This window comes from Podarcis muralis, chromosome 13 (assembly GCF_964188315.1).
Source record: "Podarcis muralis chromosome 13, rPodMur119.hap1.1, whole genome shotgun sequence".
Lineage (NCBI taxonomy): Eukaryota > Metazoa > Chordata > Lepidosauria > Squamata > Lacertidae > Podarcis > Podarcis muralis.
The window spans coordinates 26,591,337-26,613,802 of NC_135667.1; the positions used below are offsets into that span (position 1 = coordinate 26,591,337).

General features: G+C 40.8%; 3 protein-coding genes across 3 annotated transcripts; 2 read left to right on the forward strand and 1 right to left on the reverse strand.

Moving 5' to 3' along the window:
• The first annotated feature begins 2,124 nt into the window (after positions 1–2,124).
• LOC144325360 (olfactory receptor 14A16-like) lies at positions 2,125–4,831 on the forward strand. Its single transcript, XM_077918284.1, has 2 exons — positions 2,125–2,145; positions 3,851–4,831. Exons 1-2 carry the CDS (start codon positions 2,143–2,145, stop codon positions 4,829–4,831), a joined length of 984 nt encoding a protein of 327 aa, XP_077774410.1. The 5' UTR covers positions 2,125–2,142.
• A 5,133-nt stretch (positions 4,832–9,964) lies between these two features.
• LOC144325361 (olfactory receptor 14A16-like) lies at positions 9,965–13,753 on the reverse strand. Its single transcript, XM_077918285.1, has 2 exons — positions 13,721–13,753; positions 9,965–10,942 (listed from the first exon to the last, which is right to left on the reverse strand). Exons 1-2 carry the CDS (start codon positions 13,730–13,732, stop codon positions 9,965–9,967), a joined length of 990 nt encoding a protein of 329 aa, XP_077774411.1. The 5' UTR covers positions 13,733–13,753.
• A 5,066-nt stretch (positions 13,754–18,819) lies between these two features.
• Positions 18,820–22,229, forward strand: LOC144325362 (olfactory receptor 14A16-like). Its single transcript, XM_077918286.1, has 2 exons — positions 18,820–18,840; positions 21,249–22,229. Exons 1-2 carry the CDS (start codon positions 18,838–18,840, stop codon positions 22,227–22,229), a joined length of 984 nt encoding a protein of 327 aa, XP_077774412.1. The 5' UTR covers positions 18,820–18,837.
• The last annotated feature ends 237 nt before the right edge of the window (positions 22,230–22,466 follow it).

The following is a 22,466-nucleotide window of genomic DNA, read 5'->3' on the forward strand; positions in this document are numbered from 1 at the left end:
CAGTGGAAGACAGGAGTGCCTGGTGTGCTCTGGTCCATGGGGTCACGAAGAGACGGACACAACTAAGCAACTAAACAACAACATTTACTATTAATTAGCAAGTGTGTTCTCAAAAGATTTGCAACTGAAATGAAAATAAAGATTTCAACACAGGTTTTATCTCTATGTTTAAAAATGTTTTACTATATTTTTACAGGAAGAGAAACATATTGCAAATTGGGGAAGATAAATTGGGGTGAAAAATTTTGCAGTCAACTTCCACAATGCTGATTGCAGTTGCCTATTCCGAATACTACAGATTATTGGGTTTATAACTGGAGGCAACATGCAGTAGAACATAGAAGCCACAAGATCCATGGCTGATAGGGACCCAGAAGTTGGCTTTAGATGAACCACTGGCAAAAAGGATACAGTGGTACCTCGGGTTAAGTACTTAATTCATTCCGGAGGTCCATACTTAACCTGAAACTGTTCTTAATCTGAAGCACCACTTTAGCTATTGGGCCCTCCTGCTGCTGACGCGCCGCCGGAGCACGATTTCTGTTCTCATCCTGAAGCAAAGTTCTTAACCCGAGGTAATATTTCTGGGTTAGTGGAGTCTGTAACCTGAATCGTATGTAACCTGAAGCGTATGTAACCCGAGGTACCACTGTATTGGATATTTGTTATGTGGAAAGAAAATCAATAAAAACTATTTTTTTAAAAAAATTCTTTTATTGATTACTCTACACAGGTGATCAATAGCTGTTTCCCACCCTACAAAAGGTTATGAGTCCAGATGGTAATAGAACACAGAATATGGGATATCTGAAAAATTTTCAAACTTGTTGAAGTGATTTTTTCAAGCAGAGGTGGACAGGAATATGCTTCCTTCCTAGTAGACAAAAAGCCGTTGCAGCCTTGAATAATATTAGCTTTTTTTGCTGCTGCTGCATAAAACTGTTGACTCATGTCATAGGAGCTAACTCTAGGGGCTGAAGTCCTGTCACACAAACACCCCAATAAAATATGTGATCCCGTAGAAGAAGGGCAGATGAAGATGATGGAGTTTATGGAGCTGGCTGATCTCACCGGGAGAATCCGCGACCAGAAAGAAGAGGAACACCAAGAAGACGGGAAGAAATTCAAAGACTATTTGAATAAATATTGTAATATTAAAGATATGTAACGACTTGAAAGAATTAATTAGGCCTAGGACTAAATTAGGATTAAGTAATTAAATAAGAAAAAGTATGATAAGAAAAGTTAGGAAATATGATTATGACTGTGATATGGTTTTATGAAATGATATTGAAAACTGCTATATATAATTACTAAGAAACTCAGATGGAAGAGATTAGAGGAAGTCAAGTAATATGTTGATGAAGATGGATTTTAATTAATTAATTAAGTTTTAATTTATGTGGTGATTGGATGTATTTTATGTTTTATATTCTTTCTTCTTCTTTTCTTTTCTTTTCATTTTATTTCCCCCCTCTTATTATTGTTTATTCTCTCTTTTGTTATGTTTTTGTATGAAAATAAGAAATATTATTGTGGGGGGGGGATATGTGAGCCCCAAAAATTAATGGGCACTGCCATTCAAAAGGTGTGTGCATGTTGTATCATGTGATTGATGTGGGGTGGGGCTTACGTGCCTTGCCCCCACAATACCTTATTCAAGTTGGAACCCCTGACTCATGTGGAGTGAAGGAAATAAATATGGGTAAAATTAACTGGAGTATCTCTTTTTTTACTTCTGCCAATACAGAGAACAGTAAGAGAGAGAAGGATGTGATCCACAGAGAAAATGGCAAATCACACTGGTTGGCCAGAAATGACCTTTTATCAGTTGGTACTCCATGGAATGTTTCTATATGTAAACAGTGAAATACACATATATACCACAAATACCTGTGAGTGTATCCTTCTGAGTTTGATTAGACTCCTGGGAGTGGTGGAAATAAATATTCATTGCAGCTTCTCCTTTACATTTCTGCCAGTACAGAGAACAGCATCACCTCTCAAACGGCTGTGGAGAGAGAAGGATGTGATACATTGAAAGGGCAAATCACATTGGCTGCCCAGGAAAAAATGCCACAGATCTTAATCAGGTATGAAAATGAAGCAGATAAAATTACCCAAGATCTGCCCCTGAACAGCATGGTAAGTCAATTGCATGGGATACTTTTCCATTATTGGTGACCTACATAATAGAAATAAAGTTTTATCACAAGTTATTTATGGATTCTCTAGTCCAGAGTCTGCAAAGGTTAGGTGTGCAGAAGAGTCACCATGTCACCAAGAATGATACAATTTCATTCAATAAAGAGAATATTCTTGCCTGCACATAGAAGAGAACAGGCCAGAGTAAGTCCCTCTTTGGTTATGGATGTTGGAAACATGGCATGGACAAAGACGGTTAAAGTTGACAGACGGGGTTACTTGGATTATGTTGGAAATTGATGTCTGCTTTGTATTCTTTCTATTCAGGTTTGGGAAGGCATGATTCTAGGCTTCCTGTTAGCAGAATGAGCAGAAGCACACATGCACACACTGGAAGAAGAAAATGGGGCACCTCTCCCATGAAGTCCCACTTTGCTTGTGCATCTCAGAAACCTGATTTGGACAAAGATTGATGATCATTGGGGTTACTTGGATCATTTTGAGAACTGATGCCTGCTTTTCATTCTTGCCTCTGGGAGTGAAAGGACCAGTGGTGGATTCGTATCAGGTCTGGGGGTAAGAATTTCAGACCTCCACTTAGATTAAGCAAAAGCAAGACATTCATACACCAAAAAAACTGGGACAGTACTGCTCTTGAAGATAAATAAAGTCAATGGTCCCCTAGTTTCTCTTCAAGCCTCTCAGATATTTCTCCTGGAAGGTAGATTGCAGGTTCATTTTCTGAAGTTCAATTTAGTGAAATTTTGGCGGCAGCTTTGAATTTCAAGGTGCTATAAATAGTATGTTAAGCCCTTTACAGCTTAGAACTTGGATAGGAAAACTAAGGCCCAGGGGCTGGATCCGGCACAGTTGCCTTCTAAATCTGGCCTGCAGCTGGTCCGGGAATCAGTGTGTTTTTACATGAGTAGAATGTGTCCTTTAATTTAAAATGCACCTCTGGGTTATTTGTGGGGCCTGCCTGGTGTTTTTACATGAGTAGAATGTGTGCTTTTATTTAAAATGCATCTCTAGGTTATTTGTGGGGCATTCGTTCTTTTTTTCTTTTTTTCAAAATATGGTCTAGGTCTGAGGGACAGTGGACTGGCCCCCTGTTGAAAAAGTTTGCTGACCCCTGGTTTAGAGCTTGTTTATTTGTTTACCAATACATGCCCACTCAACTATTTCAGTATGCAGAATTGGCCGTGTTACAGGTGACACATAATATTCAATCTACACTTATAGAAACTGACTTTTACTGTGGTAGCCCCTACAGTTCTTTATTACATTAAGTTTCTATGTCCAAGAATCACTGGGCAGTTATTAATTCCCTGCCTAATGACATAATTCTGGACAAGAGCCCTCAGTGGACTATTTTAAATGGCTTTTAAAACCATTTTATTTCAATGAAATATGCCTAGACTTGCTGTTTTAATGTTATATTTTGTAGATAAAAAAAGTTATTTTTGATGATTTTATCAGTGTTCCTTGAAAAAAGTATTTCACTATATTTCATACTGACTGCTTTACTATTTTGCAATTTAATGCCATTTAATTTTCTTTAAAACTAAAAAACCCCCGAACAATTGTTTATTAAACAATCAATTGTTTATTGCTTACTTAAGTCAATCCACACGATCATATTGGGGAACTTGCATCAAAGCATTCTCCGCCTCCTTTCTAAAATAGCTTTGTCTTCTCCTTGCAGGTACCACACACTCACACAATGTTCAACCAGTCTTCAGGATTGGAGGAATTCATTCTGCATGGATTCTCTGATACTCAGGGATCAGAGATATATCAGTTCATTATATTTTTGATCATATATCTGATCGCTGTCACTGAAAACCTCATCATCATCACAGTCATCTCTTACAGTGCTCAGCTTCACAAACCCATGTACTTCTTTCTAGCCAATCTGGCATTCCAAGACTTTGGCTCCATATCTGTCACAGTCCCCAAATCCATGGCAAATGCCGTGATGAACAGCAAGACCATTTCTTACAATGGATGCATCTGTCAGGTTTTCTTCTTTGTCCTTTTCTCTGGATCTCATTTTTACCTCCTTGGAATTATGGCATATGACCGCTACATTGCCATCTGCTGCCCGCTGCACTATGAGACTGTCATGAATAGAAAGGCATGTATCCAAATGGCAATCGGTGCATGGATTGCTGGCCTTCTGTATTCTGCATCATACGCTGTTAGTACATTCACAATAGAGTTTTGTTCCAACAACATCAATCAGTTCTTCTGTGAAATTCCACAGTTAATCAAAATTGCTTGCTCTGAATCATATCTCATTGTATTTTGGAATACTTGTGTTATTGCTTCTCTGTCCTCCATTTATATTGTTCTAATAGTGTATTCTTATGTTCAGATCTTCAGGGCAGTTCTAAGAATTCCTTCTGCCCAGGGAAAGGAAAAAGCCTTCTCAACTTGCTTGCCACACCTTGTTGTAATATCATTATATTTTCTCATTGGTACATTAGCATATTTAAAGCCAATTTCTAAGTCTCTATCATCAATAGATCTTGTACTTTCAGTGTTTTATTGCATGTTGCCACCAGTCATGAATCCCCTAATCTATAGCATTAGGAATAGGGAACTGAAATTGGCATTATGGAAGCTTATTTCCAACGTTTTTGCTCATTTTTTCCCACAATCATCAATGCTTTTAAGGAAATAATAATGCAATTTTTCTCTTTTTAATTACCACTATGAAATCTTATGTCCTTACAAGAAAATACAGTATAAACCTTTAGCAACTTACATGCTAGTTTATCTCTATTTTATTATCTTCCAGTGAATCTCTTAACTTTCTTGTATTCTGAAACATATATTTAAAGTTTCTAAACTTCCAATTTTTCACTTTACACCAGTTTTCCCATATACATTTTTAAAGCACCCACCATCTGAAATCATTTTCTCCAAATAAATATAAATGTTTAGAAAACACAGAAAGCAATTAGGAACGATGTCATGTTCTTCCAGATAATCTCTTTTTCCTAGCCACTTAAAGAAAATGTGGTTGTTTCGAATCTTCAAAATATAATGTAGGTTTCTGGCCACGCCCACGATCAATGGTGGTTGTTCGTCATAGCCCTGCAGGGGCTGCAGGAAAGTTCAGGCAGGGGAAAGAGAGGATTTATGAGACATCAATTCTTGCAATGCTCCCCAGTGGTGTCTGGGGAGTTCACTGCTACCCTTTGTGCCGCTCAAGCCCATGTCTGCCAAATTGAAAGGCAGAACAAGTGCGACCTGGGAGTGTGTCCCTGCCATGGACGAGCCTCCATTTCTGGCATGATTTGTGTTGGGTTCCTCCTTAATCTGGAATATTAACGTTAATCAGGAGGCTCCTGGAACAGCATAAGATAATGGGCTGCAATCAATCAGCTGCTGAAAAGACTGGGTCTGGTTCTTTGAAGGCATTTGAATGTTTGCTTTTCCCCCTGAAGCTTGAGAATCCTCCCACAGCTGGAAACAGAAGCAGGAGGAGAAGCTGCTCTGTGCTTTCATATGGTTTTCAAATGGTCTCCTTTTCCGCCTTGTTTTCCCCTGCAAAATGAAAGAGACGTGTGTAGCCATGGTGATGTGATTCTGTCTGTCACCATGGAAAGAGGTGGGAGGCTTTTGATTTATGCTCAACAAGGAATGTAACAAGATTTTATTATGCCCTCCCCCCTTGATCAATGTTGTGTGGACTTTATTTAAAATTATCTTTGGACTGGACCAGGAGTGTGAGGGAGCATTGCAGAGCAAGTCGAATGAATGGCTGCTGAAAGATCTGTCGAGAGGTTGAATTTGAGAAAGGAGTCTGTTTTTGGCTGTGCACTGAGGAAGAACTCCAGAGCCGAATTTTAATGGTGGAGACTGGACTTTGTGAGTTGTTTATTCCCGCAGCCTGTACGCTGGCTGGTGAACAGTGAAAGGAATGGAATGTGACCTTGTAACATCTAGATAAACACTGCAAGAACTGAATGAAGGAAGAGAGTAATTAACTCTCCCAGGACACCAGGTCTGAAACATCAATGTATATGATGTGAAATGGATTTTATATTTACATATTTTATATTTATAAGACCTAACAGAGGTGTTGTTTGTAAGGAGAAGAATATGATCAGCTGTGAGAATGGACTAACAACAAGTGAAGGAACAAGTGGACAACAAAGAAGAGATGATGTGGCAACAGGAGGAAATGATTGACATATGTTACCAACACAAGCAGGAAACCTGATTTTTTAAAAAAGAAATTGTATTAAATTAAAGTAATTTGGTTTGATTTGCAATAATTTGGAAAACTAATAAAAATAATTAAAAAAACAAACTTCAAAATATAGTGTATACTTCCTGTAATAGAATTTTAAGATGTCTTGGCCTGTACAGTGGTACCTCTGGATGCGAACAGGATCAGTTCCGGAGCCCCGTTCGCATCCTGAAGTGAACGCAATGCGTCCATGCATCTGCGCATGCGTGGGTCACGATCTGCTGCTTCTACGCATGCGTGTGATGTCATTTTGACCGTCTGCACATGCGTGAGCGGCAAAATCCGGAAGTAATGCACTCCATTACTTCCAGCTCACCGCAGCACGCAACCTGAAAATACTCATCCCAAAGCTACTTTAACCCGAGGTATGAAAGTATTGACCACTTAGCTTTTGCTTAACGGTTGCCATCAATTTGATTTTAATTAATTTTTATAATGAAATATTTTTAGAATGTTGGATTATTTGATTGTTTGATTATTTGATTGTTGTTAGCCGCCCTGAGCCCGGCTTCGGCTGGAGAGGGCGGGATATAAATAAAATTTATTATTATTATTATTATTATTATTATTATTATTATTATTATTATTATTATTATTAGCTGTGGTTTACTTAGGTGTTCTACTGAGTCACAACAGGAAAAAGCTTGGTGTAATCTGTTGCCATGTGTTAAATGTGTTTACAGATGGCAGCTATGTGCTGCCACCTGGCAGTTTGAGTGTTGGGTCATGCTGCCACTACCACTACTGCATAGGGAGATAAACCTGTCTCTTTTTGCTCTTTTACTTCTGTTTTTGTTTGCCTCATCGTGTTGTTTGTTGCTTTCTAATTCGTGATAATTCACGAATTAAGAACAACATCAACAACCTCAGATATTTTCCCACAGGAGATACTATGCAGAATATGCTGCTCTGTAACATTTAGCAGGGAATGGAGCAAGGGGTTATGTGTAGGCAGCATGTTGGCATTATAATGCTGTTCTTATTTATCTTTGTTGTCTGCAGCTCTTGGGACACACAATTGAAAGTTGAGTTCTTTCTTGGCAAAACACTCAATTGCATTAGCTCCTAAGGTGTGAGAATCACATGTGCCACCCCTGCTAAATAGCTAGATGGGCATCTCCTTCTTCACACCTGTGCTCCATCCCAGAAGTTGGAACAACGGCATGCCATGCCCACATCTACTCCAGCACATTTAAACCCCCTCTTCTGGCGTGGTGCATGCAAGAGACTGGCAATTTCACTTGTGTGCATTTCCAGCTGATCCTCTCAGCCCGACTCTCTCTGGCACTGTGTCATCCACCTCTTGCCCTACCTCCGCTTCTCCTATCTCTAACTGCACAGCCTCTACCTCTTTCCCCTGCTTTGCAAGTTGCACAGACCCCCACAAATCACTGGTCCCTTCCCCTGAAAAGTCTCCTGAGCCTCTGCCACCTCTGCCCACCCTTCAGACTCTTGCCTTTCCCTCCTGTCCAACAATGAAGATAAAGGTAAAGGGATGCAGGTGGTGCTGTGGTCTAAACCATGGAGCCTCTTGAGCTTGCCAATTGGAAGGTCAGCGGTTCGAAACTGTGTGACGGGGTAACCCCCCTTTGCTCTGTCCCAGCTCCTGCCAACTTAGCAGTTCGAAAGCATACCAGTGCAAGTAGATAAATAGGTACTGCTGTGGCGGGAAGGTAAACAGTGTTTCAATGCGCTCTGGCACTCGCCATGGTATCCCATTGTTCCAGAAGCAGTTTAGCCATGCTGGCCACATGACCTGGAAAGCTGTCTGTGGACAAATGCTGGCTCCCTCGGCCTGAAAGTGAGATGAGCGCCGCAACTCTATAGTCACCTTTGACTGGACTTAACCATCATGGGGTCCTTGACCTTGACCTTTTACCTCCAGCAATGACTCACCTGAATGGAGGTTATGTAAGCTTCTCCACTACACTGCACCATGTCATCTGCTACTGCTATTAAGAGTAGCAGTAAAAAGAGTAGCAGTAAAACTTTAAAAGTATCCCTGAATGGTCAAAACTAATCCCAAATTAATTTCCAAAAGCCTATACAGAAAACAGACAGCAAAACTAGGAGCCTGTGAAATTCATCAAGCAATATGCGTGTGTGTGTGAGCATGCACGCACACCCAAAGCAATAATGCAATATGATTACAAATAAGGAGTATTAAGGTTCCAAGATACAACAAAGACACTAGTGGGTTTCTGTGTGAGATAATGAGGGAGTCCGGTGCGCTTCTGCTGCCACTCAGCTTGCCAGACTTGTTGCAGAGTAAAACACAGTGTGTGCTCTGTGTGCAAGCATGCAGAAAAGAGAGTCTGTACTCAGCTTCTTCACTAATCTAATGAAGCTTTATTTGTACAGCAGCGATAAATCAACATCTCCAGGAGACGGCATAATTCCTCCCTTCTCCGTCAAAACCGAAACTAGGCTGAACACAAAGAACAGATTTCAAGATGAGGGAACCACACACTCACACACACACACACACACACACACACACCCCAGTGGGCTTCACGCATACCCTGTGCCGTTTAACCCTATAAGCTGGGATTCTCCTCACACTCTGCCCCTCCCTTTTGTTGTCCCTCAGAGGGGAAAGGGAGCAAGGAAGATAGACATAATTTGGTGTTTTGCTAATTAAAGGAGGGCCTGGGGTGATTAGGAAGAGGAAAGAGAAAGACTCCAGCAAAGAGTTCCATTCTGAAGAGCTTAAAACATCAAACAGTGCAAGAAGGGTAGAAAGAGAGAATGGAAAGGAGGAAGGGAAATCCAGTGCAGGGCAATGTGTTTCTGTGGTAGGGAGTTAAAGAAGCAAGGGGAAGGATGGAGAAATGTTGCTAGTTCTCTGCAGAATTCAGAGATTCTGGTATTGAAGGAATGGGTTGCCTCTAAAGTAAAAAAAACTGGACTTGGTGGGTGGTTTGTAGTTCATGTTCCCCAAAATGTTTGCAACTCTGTGAATCCAGAAAGTCCACTTTGCATGGGGCCATCTCCACTAACTCAAATTAGTCTGAGGACAATCACATTCAGTCAATGAAGGAAGTGTTCTGCTTGCGGAAATCTGCTGAATAGAGATTTATTAGGCCAATGTGGGCCCACATCTGCAAAGTCACACATACAATCAAGCTGAAAGCATAGTTATGACTTGCCATGGACCTGGCACAATTCAGCAGAATCAACATAAATATATGTGTGAAAATAATAATAATAATAATAATAATAATAATAATAATAATAATAATAATAATAATAATAATTTATTTATACCCCGCCCTCCCCAGCCAAGGCCGGGCTCAGGGCGGCTAACAAGCAATAATAAAAACAAGTTGAATAACTAAAATGTTTCAACTCTGTTATAGAGCATAAAAATGATAAGATCCATTGTTGAACCTATATAACAGTTTATGAATTGTTATAAATTAGCATGTGTGTTCTCCAATATCTGCGTCAGACATGAAAATAGTGATTTCAAAATCATTAGATTTTATCTTTATTATAAATGATTTAAAATATTTTCAATTGTTTTACTATTTTTGCGCAGAAAGAGAAACGTAATCAATGCTGTAGACGTTGCAAATTGGGGAAGAATAGGGTGAATAGATTTGCCGTCATCTTCCACAATGCCGATTTCAGTTGCCTATTCCGTATACTATAGATTATTGGGTTCATAACTGGAGGAAACATGCAATAGAACATAGAAAGCACAAGATCCATGACTGATGGGGACCCAGAAGTTGGCTTTAGATAGGCAAATGAACCACTGGCAAGAAATAAGGATATTACAATAAGATGTGGCAAGCAAGTTGAGAAGGCTTTTTCCTTCCCCTGGGCAGAAGGAATTCTTAGAACTGCCCTGAAGATCTGAACATAAGAATAAACTATCAGAGCAAAGTATGTAAAACCCAGAGACGCACCAACACAAATAACCCAAAATGCGATGAGATATGAATCAGAACAAGCAATTTTAAATAACTGTGGGATTTCACAGAATAACTGGTTGATTTCATTGGAACAGAACTCAAGTGTGAATGTGCTTCCAGTGTATATTGTAGAATACAGAAGCCCACCAACCCATGCACAGATTGCCAGTTGGACGCATGTCTTTCTATTCATGATAGTCTCATAGTGCAGTGGACAGCAGATGGCAATGTAGCGGTCATATGCCATAATACCAAGGATGAACAAGTGAGATCCAATAAAAAGAATGAGAAAGAAAACCTGGCAGATGCATCCACTGTATGAAATAGTCTTGGTGTTCATCAGGGAATTTGACAAGGATTTGGGGACTGTGACAGATATTGAGCCAATGTCTTGGAATGCAAGATTGGCCAAAAAGAAGTACATGGGTTTGTGAAGCTGAGGACTGCAAGAGATGACTGTGATGATGAGAAGGTTTTCAATGAGAGCCAACAAATAAATAAGCAGAAAAGCAATGAAACGGAATGTCTCCATCTCCTGAGTATCAGAGAATGCATGCAAAATGAATTCCATCAGTCCTGATGATTGGTTGAACATTGTGTAGGTATTTGGTACCTGCAAAGAGAAAACAAACCCATTTTAGAAAGGAGAAGAGTATCAGAGGCTTTCATGCAGGTTCCCCATGTGATCAAATAGATTGACCTAGGTAAGCCAGAAACCATTGCTCTTTCAATAAACATTTGTTTGTTGTTCATCTTAAAATTAAAAAGTATACACCTTTAAAAATGTTAAATCTCTAAGTGGTTAGTATTACATATTATAAAAATATTTCATATTGTTCAATGTTTCGTATATATATATAATATATAATATATAATCTATATTATATAAAGAGTTTATATTGATATTGCATTATTGTACTTGATCATTGTGTTGCCTTGGATATTACTGATGACTGTTGGAAAGAAACAGAGGAACTGAGGTGAGAGGGAATAGAAGGCAGCTGCTGCTTCCCTGAGCAGAAACCCTCCACAAGCCATCTTGTTGCAGGACTTTACCTGCTGAATACAGTGCCAAAAACATTCAAACATTATTCTCAAGACATTTAACTGAATCAGATTGTTTGTCTCAGGCTTCAGTGAGCGTTTCCTGCAACAACCATTCAGTAGAGATGGTCTAAGTTAACCAGTCTAACACTACAAAAGTGGCAACTAATCATTCTGTTTCTGCCACTGGAGCATTGTTATACTTTGGTGCAGCTTCGAGTGCGGATGACATCTGAAATCATTCCTCCCAGTATAATGCAGTTAGAAAATTTGCAACTCCACTAAGTGTCTTAAGGGGTGGAGCTCTTGATATGGTATATTGACCTCTAAGAGTGGTGCATCAGTCCTGGCTGGGGTGCTGGTTTTGGGGGGAGAGAGGGTGCTTATGCTGAGTGGAAGCATGAAATTCTGACCTGAAAACCTGCTTGTTTAGTAGTACTGTCCTTTTCCACTGCCAGAAGTGTGTGTGTCTCTGTGTGTGTGTGTGTGTGTGTAAAGCAGGCATTAATTCTCATCATAATCCAAAAGACCACGATGATCCCCATCATTCAATGATGCCTTTTTCCATGTCACGGGTTTCCAGCATGCACCAGCAAAGAGAATCTGCAGCTGACACATTCTCTTCAGTGCCTCATGCAAATCACTGGGCAACAATTTTTTACTTTTTGAATGTTGTTTAGATTTCTACAACTGATTTAGGGTATTTTTGCACTGCTGAATCAGGAAGTGGCATCCGTTTCTCTCCATCAGGTCAGGTTTATTGTAAACGGAATGGTGGGCATTGATAAAGGTAAGTACACGTAAATTGCATGTTGCTTCACCATTTTTCAAACTTCAGGGCTTGAACTTCCGTTTCTTGGAACTCCTGGAATGCTCAGCGGCAGGGAGGTCTCTCTTCAGAGTCCAACAGTAGTCAGCCATCATGACTGCGTCCCAGCGTCCCAGCGACCCTGATACCTGGTCTCCATCTCTTTCATGTCCTGATGGAATCTCTCCCCCTGCTCGTCACTCATTGAACCCAGGTTCTCAGGAAACCGGTCCATATGTGAAAATAGGTAGTGCATCTTGACGCTCATGTTGCAGCCCAGGTTTCTGAAAGCAGTCAGCATGTTGTTGACAAGTTCTGCGTAGTTTCTGGCCTTATTGTTGCCAAGAAAGTTATTCACTACCAGAACAAATGCCTTCCACGCTTCCAGTTCCACTTCGTTCATTGAGTTTCCGAACTCTGGATCTCTGATGAGCTGACGGATCTGAAGACCGTCAAAGATGCCACTTTCAACTTCTCCATGGTCAATCCTGGAAAAGCCTGGCACAAGTAAGTGAAGCAGTCACCATCCTTGTCCAGAGCCTTGGTGAACTGCTTGATTAAGCCGAGCTTGATGTGCAGCAGTGGGAAGAGTATTCTGTCTCTGTCCACCAGAGGGTCGTTGATGATGTTCCTTTTTTTGCAAGGCACCAATTCCTCCCGCACAGGCCAGTCCTTATTTGTGTAATGCTGAGCACGGTCCCTACTATCCCACATGCACAGAAAACATGGGTACTTGGTGAAGCCAGACTGTTGTCCCAACAAAAAGTTCACCATCTTCAGGTCAACACAAATAAACCACTTATGCTGATCATAACCAATTTTCTCCAGCACATACTTCACCTCTTCATAGTTCTCCTTCAGTGTACTCGAGTAAGCCAGGGGTATAGAGGCAATCTGGTTGCTGTTGTGTAGCAGAACACATTTCAGTGATCGCTTGCTGCTGTCAATGAACAGTCTCCAATCTTTGGGTTCGTACTGTGGCACTCCAAGCTTGAGCAGAAGCTGCGCAATATCTGCACAGTACACCAAGTCCTTCTCTTCCGAGAAAAAAAGGAGGTTTTATGACTTCAAACTGATCCCTTGTCGACATAATCACCCAGAACTATCAGACCTGAATACTTCTTGTCATTAAAATAATCATTTCCAATCAAAACAATTATTCAACATGGCATTTTACCCCCACCAACTTCTTCTAAAATGCTCCACGCAAGTGTACATGTGAACAAAAACATAAAAAAACCGACATGTGGCCATAGCTCAAAAACATGACCTGATTGAGCAAAACCAATGTGATCTTTGGATTCAGCGCATCAGATTCGTCCTAAAAAAACTGAAAAAACACAGACAACAAATTTGTTGTTGACCAGTGATTGAAAATGTTAAAACAGATATTGGTAACATGTTAACTTCTCAGCACACCTGAACCTTAAAGTTTTGTCCAGAATTGCCCTCAGTATAATTAATTTGTGATAAATTGGTTTTTTATCAAGTTGATACTCAATAAGCCACTTGAGAAGTGATCCATAAAAACTGACTCACCAAACTATTCATGGGCAGATCCTGTATAATTTAATACAATTTTATGTGGTGGTATTTGTTGTTGTTGTTGTTGCTGCTGCTGCTTTATGTCTGCTCATTTTCTGCTTTTCTCTGATCACCCAGTATGATCTGTCACATCTTTAGCTCTCCATCACTGTTTAAGAGGTGATCTCCTTTACAGTTTTCCTCACTGACTAACAGAATAAGGAGATGTAGTAATTACTTTTATTTATATTTTGTTTCTCCATTCCCAGGAGTCTAATAAACTCAGAAGAAAATTCTCAGGTGTATGTGTGGAATGCATGTGTATTTTACTGTTTACATGTAAAAGTGTTCTATTAGAATACCAAATGATAAAAGTTTCAAGCAAGAATCACTACGTCACATGGGATTTCACCTGATATACGTAGATTGAGTAGCAATATATGGAGGTACATACATCACTTGGTTTCTTTTTCATTCATTTATAAATATTTCCATTATAACACTAAGATGCTTTAAAAATATTTCCTATAATATAATACTTAATATAATTAATATAATATCTATCTATCATGTTCCAAGTTCTTTATTATTTTTTCTTAAAAATTGTAATAACATAATGAGGGTCAGTGTAACATTTGCTCCCAGCCTGTAATTCCCTTTTACAACTTTGAGAAACTTGTCTCCTGCTACTGCTATAAATCAGGGGGGCCCTTGTTCAGGAGAGAAGGAAGATAAACAACTGCCAAAGTACTTAGCCAGCTGGTTTCTGCCTGGCATGAAACATACAAACATTTGCAAATATATCTTTAAGGTCATTTTAAAATACAGGCCTTGATCAGATGCCTCAGTTCTAAATATAGTCGTACCTCGGTAGTCGAACAGAATCCATTCTGGAAGTCCGTTTGACTTCCAAAACTTTTGGAAACCAAGGCGCAGCTTCCGATTGCCTGCAGTAAGCTCCTGTAGCCAATCGAAAGTTGCGGAAGCCACGCCAGACATTCGGGTTCCACAGAACATTCACAAATGGGAACATTCATTTCCGGGTTGACTCCAAGGCATTTGGGATCCAAGGTACAAATGTATCTGAGAAATCCGCTCACCTTTTTTTCTGGTGAGTGCTGTTGTGTCCAGGTATCGGGGGCCCTGCAGTGTTCTGGTGGAGGGGAGATTGACGACTCTCTTGTTGCTGTCTGGGCCACATCACTGGTGCTGGGCGGAACCCACCTAGGGGTGGCCCCGCTGTCCAATCAGGACCTGGGGGAGGCATGGCCGTGGGTAATTAAGACCACAGAGCATCTGGGGGGCCCTGTTCTCTTACCCTTCACCAGATCTCCCAATCCACCTGCCCTCTTTTTTATGCTTTGCTATGACTCAAAGCAAAAACTGGATTTGGTGGGTGGTTTGTAGCTCATGTTTCCCAGAATGTTTGCATTCTGTGAATACAGAAAGTCCACTTTCCATGGTGCCATCTCCCCTAACTTACATGAGTCTGAGGACAATCACATTCTGTCAATCAAGGAAGTGTTCTGCTTGCAGAAATCTGCTGAATAGAGATTTACCATATTGGCCCAAATATAAGGCGCACCCACAAATAAGCCACACCTTTCACATTCAATGGAGGGGAGTAAAAAAACAATACCCGAATAGAAGCCGCTCCCTTAAAATTCCGCAGGCACTCACAGCCGTAAATGGCAGATGTAGAAGAAAACCCTACTGGTACTAGAAAGGACCCACAAGTGAAAGCGATGAATGACATTAGAATTAATTCCACAACAGTCTCAAGCTCGCAAATCGGCAATAAAACATTTTTTTTGTTCTCTTTTACCATATGTCTGTTTCAGCAGCAATATCATAAAAGCCAATTTTTGTAAGGTTGCAAATTGAACCGCACTTTAACCTTTCACGGTCAGAATTTGGGGGGAAAGTGCAGCTTATATTCAGGCCAATACGGTATTAAAAGGTAAAGGTACCCCTGCCCGTACGGGCCAGTCTTGCCAGACTCTAGGGTTGTGCGCTCATCTCACTCTATAGGCCGGGAGCCAGCGCTGTCCGCAGACACTTCCGGGTCACGTGGCCAGCGTGACAAGCTGCATCTGGCGAGCCAGCGCAGCACACGGAACGCCGTTTACCTTCCCGCTGGTAAGCGGTCCCTATTTTATCTACTTGCACCCGAAGGTGCTTTCGAACTGCTAGGTTGGCAGGCGCTGGGACCGAAAGACGGGAGCGCACCCCGCCGCGGGGATTCGAACCACCGACCTTTCGATCGGCAAGTCCTAGGCGCTGAGGCTTTGACCCACAGCGCCACCCGTGTCCCACCAATACGGTATTAGGCCAATACAATCACACATACAATCAAGCTGAAAGCATAGTTCTAACTTGCCATGGACCTGGCACAATTCAGCAGAATCAACATAAAAATATGTGTGAAAATAAGTACAAAACAAGTAAATTAACTAAAAAAAAATCCACTCTGCAACAGAGCATGAAAATAGTAAGAGCTATTGCTGAACCTATATAACAGTTTATTACTCTAATGGAGCACAGAAATTAAAGATCAATCTCTGAATCTATTAGACAGCATCTAAAAAAGCAGGGACATCACCTTCCCAACGAAGGTCCATATAGTTAAAGCTATGGTGTTCCCAGTAGTGATGTATGGAAGTGAGAGCTGGACCATAAAGAAGGCTGATCACCAAAGAATTGATGCTTTTGAATTATGGTGCTGGAGGAGACTCTTGAGAGTCCCATGGACTGCAAAAAGACCAAACCTATCCATTCTTAAGGAAATCAGCCCTGAGTGCTCACTGGAAGGACAGATCCTGAACCTGAGACTCCAATACTTTGGCCACCTCATGAGAAGAGAAGACTCCCTGGAAAAGACCTTGATGTTGGGAAAGATGGAGGGCACAAGGAGAAGGGGATGACAGAGGATGAGATGGTTGGATAGTGTTCTTGAAGCTACCAGCATGAGTTTGACGAAACTGCGGGAGGCAGTGGAAGACAGGAGTGCCTGGTGTGCTCTGGTCCATGGGGTCACGAAGAGACGGACACAACTAAGCAACTAAACAACAACATTTACTATTAATTAGCAAGTGTGTTCTCAAAAGATTTGCAACTGAAATGAAAATAAAGATTTCAACACAGGTTTTATCTCTATGTTTAAAAATGTTTTACTATATTTTTACAGGAAGAGAAACATATTGCAAATTGGGGAAGATAAATTGGGGTGAAAAATTTTGCAGTCAACTTCCACAATGCTGATTGCAGTTGCCTATTCCGAATACTACAGATTATTGGGTTTATAACTGGAGGCAACATGCAGTAGAACATAGAAGCCACAAGATCCATGGCTGATAGGGACCCAGAAGTTGGCTTTAGATGAACCACTGGCAAAAAGGATACAGTGGTACCTCGGGTTAAGTACTTAATTCATTCCGGAGGTCCATACTTAACCTGAAACTGTTCTTAATCTGAAGCACCACTTTAGCTATTGGGCCCTCCTGCTGCTGACGCGCCGCCGGAGCACGATTTCTGTTCTCATCCTGAAGCAAAGTTCTTAACCCGAGGTAATATTTCTGGGTTAGTGGAGTCTGTAACCTGAATCGTATGTAACCTGAAGCGTATGTAACCCGAGGTACCACTGTATTGGATATTTGTTATGTGGAAAGAAAATCAATAAAAACTATTTTTTTAAAAAAATTCTTTTATTGATTACTCTACACAGGTGATCAATAGCTGTTTCCCACCCTACAAAAGGTTATGAGTCCAGATGGTAATAGAACACAGAATATGGGATATCTGAAAAATTTTCAAACTTGTTGAAGTGATTTTTCAAGCAGAGGTGGACAGGAATATGCTTCCTTCCTAGTAGACAAAAAGCCGTTGCAGCCTTGAATAATATTAGCTTTTTTTGCTGCTGCTGCATAAAACTGTTGACTCATGTCATAGGAGCTAACTCTAGGGGCTGAAGTCCTGTCACACAAACACCCCAATAAAATATGTGATCCCGTAGAAGAAGGGCAGATGAAGATGATGGAGTTTATGGAGCTGGCTGATCTCACCGGGAGAATCCGCGACCAGAAAGAAGAGGAACACCAAGAAGACGGGAAGAAATTCAAAGACTATTTGAATAAATATTGTAATATTAAAGATATGTAACGACTTGAAAGAATTAATTAGGCCTAGGACTAAATTAGGATTAAGTAATTAAATAAGAAAAAGTATGATAAGAAAAGTTAGGAAATATGATTATGACTGTGATATGGTTTTATGAAATGATATTGAAAACTGCTATATATAATTACTAAGAAACTCAGATGGAAGAGATTAGAGGAAGTCAAGTAATATGTTGATGAAGATGGATTTTAATTAATTAATTAAGTTTTAATTTATGTGGTGATTGGATGTATTTTATGTTTTATATTCTTTCTTCTTCTTTTCTTTTCTTTTCATTTTATTTCCCCCCCTCTTATTATTGTTTATTCTCTCTTTTGTTATGTTTTTGTATGAAAATAAGAAATATTATTGTGGGGGGGGATATGTGAGCCCCAAAAATTAATGGGCACTGCCATTCAAAAGGTGTGTGCATGTTGTATCATGTGATTGATGTGGGGTGGGGCTTACGTGCCTTGCCCCCACAATACCTTATTCAAGTTGGAACCCCTGACTCATGTGGAGTGAAGGAAATAAATATGGGTAAAATTAACTGGAGTATCTCTTTTTTTACTTCTGCCAATACAGAGAACAGTAAGAGAGAGAAGGATGTGATCCACAGAGAAAATGGCAAATCACACTGGTTGGCCAGAAATGACCTTTTATCAGTTGGTACTCCATGGAATGTTTCTATATGTAAACAGTGAAATACACATATATACCACAAATACCTGTGAGTGTATCCTTCTGAGTTTGATTAGACTCCTGGGAGTGGTGGAAATAAATATTCATTGCAGCTTCTCCTTTACATTTCTGCCAGTACAGAGAACAGCATCACCTCTCAAACGGCTGTGGAGAGAGAAGGATGTGATACATTGAAAGGGCAAATCACATCGGCTGCCCAGGAAAAAATGCCACAGATCTTAATCAGGTATGAAAATGAAGCAGATAAAATTACCCAAGATCTGCCCCTGAACAGCATGGTAAGTCAATTGCATGGGATACTTTTCCATTATTGGTGACCTACATAATAGAAATAAAGTTTTATCACAAGTTATTTATGGATTCTCTAGTCCAGAGTCTGCAAAGGTTAGGTGTGCAGAAGAGTCACCATGTCACCAAGAATGATACAATTTCATTCAATAAAGAGAATATTCTTGCCTGCACATAGAAGAGAACAGGCCAGAGTAAGTCCCTCTTTGGTTATGGATGTTGGAAACATGGCATGGACAAAGACGGTTAAAGTTGACAGACGGGGTTACTTGGATTATGTTGGAAATTGATGTCTGCTTTGTATTCTTTCTATTCAGGTTTGGGAAGGCATGATTCTAGGCTTCCTGTTAGCAGAATGAGCAGAAGCACACATGCACACACTGGAAGAAGAAAATGGGGCACCTATCCCATGAAGTCCCACTTTGCTTGTGCATCTCAGAAACCTGATTTGGACAAAGATTGATGATCATTGGGGTTACTTGGATCATTTTGAGAACTGATGCCTGCTTTTCATTCTTGCCTCTGGGAGTGAAAGGACCAGTGGTGGATTCGTATCAGGTCTGGGGGTAAGAATTTCAGACCTCCACTTAGATTAAGCAATAGCAAGACATTCATACACCAAAAAAACTGGGACAGTACTGCTCTTGAAGATAAATAAAGTCAATGGTCCCCTAGTTTCTCTTCAAGCCTCTCAGATATTTCTCCTGGAAGGTAGATTGCAGGTTCATTTTCTGAAGTTCAATTTAGTGAAATTTTGGCGGCAGCTTTGAATTTCAAGGTGCTATAAATAGTATGTTAAGCCCTTTACAGCTTAGAACTTGGATAGGAAAACTAAGGCCCAGGGGCTGGATCCGGCACAGTTGCCTTCTAAATCTGGCCTGCAGCTGGTCCGGGAATCAGTGTGTTTTTACATGAGTAGAATGTGTCCTTTAATTTAAAATGTACCTCTGGGTTATTTGTGGGGCCTGCCTGGTGTTTTTACATGAGTAGAATGTGTGCTTTTATTTTAAATGCATCTCTAGGTTATTTGTGGGGCATTCGTTCTTTTTTTCTTTTTTTCAAAATATGGTCTAGGTCAGTGTTTCCCAACCGGTGTTCCGCGGCACACGAGTGTGCCGTGAGACGTTGCCTCGTGTGCCGCGAGATGCCTGGAGGGAGGCGGGCGAGTCGGGCGGCGAGAGGCGGGGCGGCGGCGGCGAGGAGAGGCCGCGCCTCCTGCTGTTGCCTGGCGCTCCTCCTCGCAGCCAGAAGCGCTGCCTGGGCGCCTCCGCGCGACTCTGCCTCGCTGGGTTTGGTCTCCCAGCAGAGACGGGTCACACGCGCCCCTCCCTCCCTCCCTCAGCCTGCGCGGAGGGAAAGCCAGAGAGAGGCATCGCTCCTGCGCGGCGGGAGAGGGAGCAGCCGGAGCGATGCCCCAAACGAACGCATGGGACCGGAGGGGAAATCCTCTCCGAGGCGGATTGAGCGCAGCTGAGAGAAGCCTTTCGAGGAGCTGCCGTGTCCCCTGGAAACCCCCTTCCCAGCTCTGCCTCAGCCGCCGCCGCCTCAGTTGCCGCCGTCCCTCAGTCCCTCGCTCTGCTGCCTCCTCCCACCCCCAAAGCTTGGAGGTTCCCCAGCAAGGGGGAGGGAAAAAACTTTCACTTTTGTGCGTCCCTCCCGGCGTGACGCTGCGCGCTGACGTCACGGGGCGGGGCTTTAATGGTGGTGTGCCGCGAGATTTTTTTTTTAGTAAACAGGTGTGCCGTTGCCCAAAAACATTTGGGAAACACTGGTCTAGGTCTGAGGGACAGTGGACTGGCCCCCTGTTGAAAAAGTTTGCTGACCCCTGGTTTAGAGCTTGTTTATTTGTTTACCAATACATGCCCACTCAACTATTTCAGTATGCAGAATTGGCCGTGTTACAGGTGACACATAATATTCAATCTACACTTACAAAAACTGACTTTTACTGTGGTAGCCCCTACAGTTCTTTATTACATTAAGTTTCTATGTCCAAGAATCACTGGGCAGTTATTAATTCCCTGCCTAATGACATAATTCTGGACAAGAGCCCTCAGTGGACTATTTTAAATGGCTTTTAAAACCATTTTATTTCAATGAAATATGCCTAGACTTGCTGTTTTAATGTTATATTTTGTAGATAAAAAAAGTTATTTTTGATGATTTTATCAGTGTTCCTTGAAAAAAGTATTTCACTATATTTCATACTGACTGCTTTACTATTTTGCAATTTAATGCCATTTAATTTTCTTTAAAACTAAAAAACCCCCGAACAATTGTTTATTAAACAATCAATTGTTTATTGCTTACTTAAGTCAATCCACACGATCATATTGGGGAACATGCATCAAAGCATTCTCCGCCTCCTTTCTAAAATAGCTTTGTCTTCTCCTTGCAGGTACCACACACTCACACAATGTTCAACCAGTCTTCAGGATTGGAGGAATTCATTCTGCATGGATTCTCTGATACTCAGGGATCAGAGATATATCAGTTCATTATATTTTTGATCATATATCTGATCGCTGTCACTGAAAACCTCATCATCATCACAGTCATCTCTTACAGTGCTCAGCTTCACAAACCCATGTACTTCTTTCTAGCCAATCTGGCATTCCAAGACTTTGGCTCCATATCTGTCACAGTCCCCAAATCCATGGCAAATGCCCTGATGAACAGCAAGACCATTTCTTACAATGGATGCATCTGTCAGGTTTTCTTCTTTGTCCTTTTCTCTGGATCTCATTTTTACCTCCTTGGAATTATGGCATATGACCGCTACATTGCCATCTGCTGCCCGCTGCACTATGAGACTGTCATGAATAGAAAGGCATGTATCCAAATGGCAATCGGTGCATGGATTGCTGGCCTTCTGTATTCTGCATCATACGCTGTTAGTACATTCACAATAGAGTTTTGTTCCAACAACATCAATCAGTTCTTCTGTGAAATTCCACAGTTAATCAAAATTGCTTGCTCTGAATCATATCTCATTGTATTTTGGAATACTTGTGTTATTGCTTCTCTGTCCTCCATTTATATTGTTCTAATAGTGTATTCTTATGTTCAGATCTTCAGGGCAGTTCTAAGAATTCCTTCTGCCCAGGGAAAGGAAAAAGCCTTCTCAACTTGCTTGCCACACCTTGTTGTAATATCATTATATTTTCTCATTGGTACATTAGCATATTTAAAGCCAATTTCTAAGTCTCTATCATCAATAGATCTTGTACTTTCAGTGTTTTATTGCATGTTGCCACCAGTCATGAATCCCCTAATCTATAGCATTAGGAATAGGGAACTGAAATTGGCATTATGGAAGCTTATTTCCAACGTTTTTGCTCATTTTTTCCCACAATCATCAATGCTTTTAAGGAAATAATAATGCAATTTTTCTCTTTTTAATTACCACTATGAAATCTTATGTCCTTACAAGAAAATACAGTATAAACCTTTAGCAACTTACATGCTAGTTTATCTCTATTTTATTATCTTCCAGTGAATCTCTTAACTTTCTTGTATTCTGAAACATATATTTAAAGTTTCTAAACTTCCAATTTTTCACTTTACACCAGTTTTCCCATATACATTTTTAAAGCACCCACCATCTGAAATCATT